At 42.2% G+C, this 8094-nt stretch overlaps 1 protein-coding gene across 3 annotated transcripts in view; it reads left to right on the top strand.

Moving 5' to 3' along the window:
• Positions 1-6243, top strand: part of SALL1 (spalt like transcription factor 1) — a 15983-nt gene extending 9740 nt beyond the window's left edge. For all 3 annotated transcript variants that reach the window (XM_023494188.2, XM_003757242.4, XM_023494190.2), the window contains 2 exons: positions 603-4006; positions 5185-6243. In XM_023494188.2, the coding sequence (XP_023349956.1) occupies positions 603-4006; positions 5185-5625 (3845 nt within the window). In that variant the 3' untranslated portion in view covers positions 5626-6243. The remainder of the gene's footprint in view (positions 1-602; positions 4007-5184) is intronic.
• Positions 6244-8094: the final 1851 nt, after the last annotated feature.

The raw sequence follows: 8094 nt of genomic DNA, 5'->3' as shown, positions 1-8094 counted from the left end.
TTTCAGGTTGTCAGTCTGCAGCGAGGCGATAGGCATATTTTTTTTCCCTTGTCAACAACTGATTGGAGCCTGAATGACTACAAATTAGTTTAGTGACAGAACAAACTGTCACCGATATCTCTGAATCAGTTGAAAATGAATAAGGTTGACAGGAACTTGAGAGCCTAATGAGTCCTTCGAATGGTTGCTCTGAACTTACTGGACAACTAGACAATAAGGAGTATGAAATATTGGAAATCAATGCTTTACTATGGAATTTCATGATGCCCCCAATGTCTTCAGTTCATAGTATTTTATATTTTGATGGATTATCTGAAGGCAATGATTACCTAGGACATTGGGATGATAGGAAACCTTGTGCAACCTTTAAAAATTACTTGTCTGAGCTATTAGTGGGGTAGAAATATTGATTGGGCTTCATGGGTAAAAGTATATGGTTTTAAAGTTTGGGTAGGTTAAAAAAATCACTTCATTCTGTTTATGTATACACATAGATATGAATATGTATACACATAGATATGAATATAGTCTCAGATGGCAAAGAGAAAAAAGTCTCAGGTGACTTTGTATGTTTCTAACTTTGTGTTTCTTTATGTTTTTAGGAGACATGGAGAAGGGTCAAACAAATCGAACCACTAAGAACAAGGATGCCCATGTCTGTGGCAGGTGCTGTGCCGAGTTCTTTGAATTATCAGATCTCCTGCAACACAAGAAGAGCTGCACTAAAAATCAATTAGTTTTAATTGTGAATGAAAATCCACCTTCCCCTTCTGAAACCTTTTCCCCCAGCCCGCCCTCCGATAATCCTGATGAACAAATGAATGACGCGGTTAATAACACCGATCAAGTAGACTGCAGTGACCTTTCAGCACCCAGCAAACTTGACAGGGAAGAGTCCATGGAAATGCAGGCCTCTGGCACGAACAGTGATCCCAACAGCATCGACAGTCGAATTATTCCAAGCAGCCACAGCTCTTCCATGGGTACCTCAGCTATCACAACCTCTCTACCTCAGCTAGGGGATTTGACGACACTGGGCAACTTTTCCGTGATCAACAGTAATGTCATCATAGAAAACCTCCAGAGCACGAAGGTGGCAGTGGCCCAGTTCTCCCAGGAAGCAAGGTGCAATGGGGCGTCCAGTGGTAAGCTGGCCATCCCAGCCCTCATGGAACAGCTCTTGGCTTTGCAACAGCAGCAGATCCACCAGTTGCAACTGATAGAGCAAATCCGTCACCAAATACTGCTGTTGGCTTCCCAAAATGCAGATAGGCCAACATCTTCTAGTCCTTCTCAAGGTACTTTACGAACATCTGCCAACCCCTTGTCCACGCTAAGCTCCCATTTATCCCAGCAGCTGGCAGCAGCAGCTGGATTAGCACAGAGCCTTGCTAGTCAATCTGCCAGCATCAGTGGTGTGAAACAGCTACCCCCAATACAGCTACCTCAGAGCAGTCCTGGCAACACGATCATCCCATCCAGCAGTGGCTCTCCTCCAAATCTTAACATATTGGCAGCAGCAGTTACAACTCCGTCCTCAGAAAAAGTGGTTTCAAGTGCTGGTGGCTCCCAGGTTAACAACCCACCAGTATCAGCATCCTCACCAGCTTTTGCAATAAGCAGTTTATTAAGTCCTGCATCTAATCCACTTCTACCTCAGCCTGCCCCTGGTAACTCTGTTTTCCCCGGACCCTTGCCCAATATTGGAACAACTGCAGAGGATTTAAACTCTCTGTCAGCTTTGGCCCAGCAAAGAAAAAGCAAGCCACCAAACGTAACTGCCTTTGAGGCGAAAAGTACTTCTGACGAGGCATTCTTCAAACACAAGTGTAAATTCTGTGCTAAAGTCTTTGGTAGTGACAGTGCCTTGCAGATCCACTTGCGTTCTCATACTGGTGAAAGGCCATTCAAATGCAACATCTGTGGGAACAGATTTTCCACAAAGGGAAATTTAAAAGTCCACTTTCAGCGCCACAAAGAGAAATATCCTCACATCCAGATGAACCCCTACCCTGTGCCTGAGCACTTGGATAATATCCCTACAAGTACAGGTATCCCATATGGGATGTCCATCCCACCTGAGAAACCTGTCACCAGCTGGCTGGACACCAAGCCAGTCCTGCCCACACTGACCACTTCAGTTGGCTTGCCGCTTCCCCCAACAATCCCCAGTCTGACCCCTTTCATCAAGACTGAAGAACCAGCCCCAATACCCATAAGTCATTCTGCCACCAGCCCACCATGTTCTGTTAAAAGTGATTCAGGAGTGGTTGAAATAGCCCCAAGGAGCTCCATTGAGCTACTTGAAGAAGCAGAGGGGTCCACTTTGCCACCATCTAACAGTAAGATAGATGAAGGCACCCCTGTACCCAACTTACTCACAAACACTAACAATTCCATGAGCTCCCCAGCTGCAGATTCCAGTTCTAGCAATATAGCCACTTTTACCAACCCTCTGATGCCTCTTATGTCAGAACAGTTCAAGGCAAAGTTCCCTTTTGGAGGGTTGTTGGACTCAGCACAAGCTTCAGAGACATCAAAACTACAGCAACTGGTAGAAAATATTGACAAAAAGGCAACAGACCCCAATGAGTGTATCATTTGCCATCGAGTTCTAAGTTGCCAGAGTGCATTGAAGATGCATTATCGGACCCATACTGGGGAGAGACCATTTAAATGTAAAATCTGTGGTAGGGCTTTCACCACAAAAGGGAATCTTAAAACTCATTATAGTGTCCACCGTGCCATGCCCCCACTCAGAGTCCAACATTCCTGCCCCATCTGCCAGAAGAAATTCACTAATGCTGTGGTACTTCAGCAGCACATCAGAATGCATATGGGGGGCCAGATTCCTAATACCCCAATTACTGAAAACTATCCTGAGTCAATGGAATCAGACACAGGTTCTTTTGATGAGAAGAACTTCGATGACCTAGACAACTTCTCAGATGAAAACATGGAAGACTGCCCTGATAGCAGTGTGCCTGATACACCCAAGTCTGCTGATGCATCACAAGATAGCTTGTCTTCTTCCCCTCTACCCCTAGAAATGTCAAGTATTGCTGCTTTGGAAAATCAGATGAAGATGATCAATGCTGGATTAGCTGAGCAGCTTCAGGCCAGCCTCAAGTCAGTTGAGAATGGGTCTGTAGAGGGGGATGTAATGACAAATGACTCTTCCTCAGTTGGGGGTGATATGGAGAGCCAAAGTGCTGGAAGCCCTGCTATTTCAGAGTCTACCTCTTCCATGCAGGCTCTATCCCCATCCAACAGCACCCATGATTACCACAAGTCACCAAGTATTGAGGAGAAGCAGCAAAGAGCATTGCCGAGTGAGTTTGCCAATGGTTTATCTCCCACCCCTGTGAATGGTGGGGCTTTGGATTTGACATCTGGTCATACAGATAAAATTATTAAAGAAGATTCCTTGGGCATACTCTTCCCTTTCAGAGACCGGGGTAAATTTAAAAACACCGCATGTGACATTTGTGGCAAAACATTTGCTTGTCAGAGTGCCTTGGACATTCATTACAGAAGTCATACCAAAGAGAGACCATTTATTTGCACAGTTTGCAATCGTGGGTTTTCCACAAAGGGTAATTTGAAGCAGCATATGTTGACACATCAGATGCGAGATCTACCATCACAGCTCTTCGAACCTAATTCCAACCTTGGCCCCAATCAGAACTCTGCAGTTATCCCCACCAATTCATTGTCATCACTCATAAAAACAGAAGTAAATGGTTTTGTGCATGGTTCTTCTCAGGACAGTAAAGATAATTCCTCAAGCCTGGTCCCATCAGGGCCTCTATCTTCATCTGCCACATCTCCAGTTCTGCTCCCAGCCCTTCCTAGGAGAACTCCCAAACAGCATTATTGCAACACATGTGGAAAGACCTTCTCTTCCTCCAGTGCTCTGCAGATCCATGAAAGAACACACACTGGAGAGAAGCCCTTTGCCTGCACAATTTGTGGGAGAGCTTTCACGACAAAAGGCAATCTTAAGGTACTCAGCAGTGTCTTTCTACTTCCTAACTCTCTCCTCTCTTTTGTGCGTGTGTGTGTGTGTGTGTGTGTGTGTGTGTGTGTAAGATATTTACTGAATGTTGTCAAGCAAGCAACTTTTAGGTACTTGTATGAAAATGGGCTGCATTGGCCTGACTTTGGCATTTTGTTCCTTGCTGAATGTTCATGTGCTGAATAATTTGATACATGTGCAATGTAGTGGCCTGTTTCCATTGTCCAGCTAAGTGTACCAAATGAATTGCTTTACCAACCAAATAAGACAGCACAGCGTTGCCATGGGGTATTGATTAAGGATCTCCACATGGCCTGGGTCCTGTGTGTACTGCTGAATAATTATTAGCCTTTTTTAATGTGGACTCTTCTTTTCATCACTGTACAGCACAGTATGATGGTTGTTGTTCTTTTTAAAAAATAGTATAACTACTGCTAATGGGCATTATGTTAATTGATTATATAACATTTCCTACTGATATGTGTTGGAAATAAAGCAAATATACTTAAGTTCTAGAGTACCAGTTGAGCACTCTTGCTGTGTACATTTTTCTGTTGACAGAGTATTTCTCTAGAGATTGCTGCCAGTAATGTGAGATGAATAATTACTTTCTGGCCATTCAGTCTGTACATGAAGCTCTCCAATGAGCAATCAGGGAGGGATACTTTCTTCCTGTCTGAAAAGGACATTTATAGGGTAAAGAGTGTCAAATACAATACTTACCATCACAATGAAAGTGGACATAACAATTCTAACCCTGAAAGTAGCTATCTGCAACTGACTGGATCGCCTGAGGCCATTATAAGCTAAATACTTGTAATAAAATGGAGCATGGCCCGGCATCCTTCCACTGGAAGGAGCAGGCCTTGTGCTGTAGAGAGAATGTCTTGATAACACACACAGGTTATTACCAACTGAAGGGAGGGGATCTTATCCCCAACCTTTCCCACTGATCTTCACATAACAAGAATAGACATTTGAACTACTATCTTTGTCTAGTGTTTGGATATGAATTTAGACAGATTGGACTATTAAATCTCTCTCTCTCTCTCTCTCTCTCTCTCTCTCTCTCTCGTCTCTCCCCTTTCTCTCTCTCTCTCTCTCTCTCTCTCTCTCTCTCTCTCTCTCTCTCTCTCCTTCCTTTGCACTTATTCTCTGCTTCTTAGGTACACATGGGCACTCACATGTGGAACAGTACCCCAGCCAGAAGAGGCAGGCGACTTTCTGTGGATGGTCCCATGACATTTCTGGGAGGCAATCCTGTAAAATTCCCAGAAATGTTCCAGAAAGATTTGGCTGCAAGGTCAGGAAATGGAGATCCTTCCAGTTTTTGGAATCAGTATGCAGCTGCACTCTCCAATGGTTTGGCCATGAAGACCAACGAGATCTCAGTCATTCAGAATGGTGGCATCCCTCCAATTCCTGGAAGCCTTGGCAATGGCAGTAGCTCACCTATTAGTGGGTTGACGGGAAGTTTGGAGAAGCTCCAGAACTCTGAACCTAATGCTCCTCTAGCTGGTCTGGAGAAAATGGCAGGCAGTGAAAATGGAAATAACTTCCGTTTTACCAGATTTGTGGAGGACAACAAAGAGATCGCAACAAGTTAAAGAGAATCATCCTTATAAATAACATTCCTGCTAAGAAAGCAACGTTGCTTTCTTGTTGTCTCCTCTCCCTTCCTTCCCTTGCCTATTTCCCTTGCCCAGATTTATGAACAACAACATTATTGACATTTTTTGTACCATGTTCAACTTCTAGAGTTCTAAGAGAGCTTATTTATTAGTGATATAACCTTGCTTTGCAAAAAAAAAAAAAAAAAAAATGCAAGCATTAACTTTGGTCTTCTGTATTTTGAACTAAATACTAATTGACTAGAGTGCTGTAAACTTGCTGTAACATTTATGGCAATTGCAAGTTGTTCTGATAGATGACCTTATTCTGGCATTAACTTATTTTCTATATCCAGTTTAACATGAACTCTGGTGTTGATGCAATGCCTCAGTGATGCATTAGATCTCTAATAAAGTCTGTATATAAATGTACACTTTGATCCTGCTGGAAAATTTTATCAGCAAACACATTGTTTAATCTTCCAAAACAGATCTAAGGAAAGGACTGAAAAAAGCCCAACAGTACAGACTGAACAGAGTGGTTCTTTGCAAAAGGTTCAATTTTTGATTTTTATTATAAAATTAAAACTGCTTTAATTTTGGGGATAGATTTAACACTTTCCGTTTTGAACTGTTATTTGTATTGTGCTTTTTACTTGAGTCGTCTTAAATGTTTAATAAGTTTCTGTACAGTAATAAGCACGCAGATTATTAGAGAAGATACAAAAGTGTTGTTTTGGTAGTTGAAACTGAGACATAACATTTTGCCTTGTAGGTATATTCATTATAGAAAATGTGCTGGAATTTCACAATGCTGCTAAGTATAGCATCTTGAACAACCTTCCGTGGAAAAATTGTAGATGCTCCTGTATATACAATAAGAAATATCACTTTCATTAAAATGTACATATGTTCCTTACAAGGTGAGCTCATCTTCTTGATCAAGGGAACAGGTATAGTGTTTGTTTATTTTGTTTTAGGTATGGGGGGGAAAAACATGAACTGTTACATGCACTTTCTTGGAAAGTTAAAAAGAAAAGGGGGTCCAATTTCTTTAACATTTAATATTTACTAACAGCAGAGATACTGTAATTCTACTCAAGTAATCAAATACATTTTTTTTTGCAACAGATAAAACAAAACACTGTGTCTGTGTTTTTAAGATATACTGGTATTTAGTAATGTCCATGAATGTAGTAATTATTTTATTCCCCTGAATAGCAGTGGACTTACTATATTGTGTAAGCCAGTTTGTGATTTTTTTTCCTCTTAAAAATGTAATTATGATAGATTTCATTGAAGAAAATTGCAGTTCTCATTTTTGAAAATGTTTGGAAAGCCTAGTTATTTGCCTAATTATTTCCCTGTTTCCAGATTGTGAATATCTTTTATAGTCTTTCCTTTTCCCCCTTCCCAGCCCCTAAAACAAAAGCTACTAAAGGATGATTTTTATCAGGATCAGGTAAGTTTCCTTGTGAAGGAAATTATATTGGATTGTAGGCTAATTATTATTTCAATGGCCTAAGTGTTACATGGGTTTCTTTATTCAGATGCTGTATGGGGTGTTCAGAACTGTTAGGAGTGGATTGCAGCAATGAAGAATTCCCAAAGTAGGGAGGATTATAAACTTGACTATGAAATCGTTTTTGTGAAATTAGGCCTGCATCCAGGAGAGGTTAATGGGTTATTTATTGAATTTGTTATTCAAATTTAAGAATAAAAAATGCAATTGAATAGACTTTAAGCACTGATATAAATATGTTTTAAGTAGACTAGTTCATTCCTCCACCCTCACCTCACTTTGGTCTTTCCTTCATGCTCGTTTCCCCTCCACCCTTCTTTACCATTTTGGAGTTTTATTTTAGAGTCAGGTAAAGAGAAGGGCTGAGGCTGCCCTTTAGTGAGTGAAGCCATTAGTTCTGACAAAGTGGATTGTGTAACTTGCTTTTTCCATACCCCATGATTCTTTAAAAAAACTATTTTCCTCTGACCTAAAAGGATATGTTGCTACTACTCCTGCGGAGGCAGGAAGGCTTTTTCTATCCAGGAAGAGTACAATATGTCTCAAAAGCATTTGCTCGAGAGCGATACAAGCCCGAGTCCCAGGGCAACCCTGAAGAGCCAAATTGTCTAGGGATGGGTGATACCGGCCACCCCAATGCGGACAAACCTTTTTCAAGTTATTTCTAGCCTGTTGTCTTGAGTGCGCATGAGACAAGGCAAAGGGGGGGGGGGGGGTGCGGCTATGAACACACTCTCCTCAATCCTGGTGCAGAAGAGTCGGGGAAGGTGCGGCAAGTGGGGGAACGGTAGCTCGTCAGGAAGCGGTAGTTTGTCGGGAGCGCGGCTTGGGACTCTCGGATTCATGCAGCTGCATAGGATTCAGGGGCTGACCAGGGCACCCCACGGCCCGGCTAGGTTGGGGAGGCGGACCGTCAGCACCAGTGGGATGTCGGGGCGGTCATG

Source organism: Sarcophilus harrisii, chromosome 2 (assembly GCF_902635505.1).
Source record: "Sarcophilus harrisii chromosome 2, mSarHar1.11, whole genome shotgun sequence".
NCBI lineage: Eukaryota > Metazoa > Chordata > Mammalia > Dasyuromorphia > Dasyuridae > Sarcophilus > Sarcophilus harrisii.
Note: the sequence above shows the minus strand (reverse complement) of the source record. Positions and strands in the feature narration are given on the sequence as shown.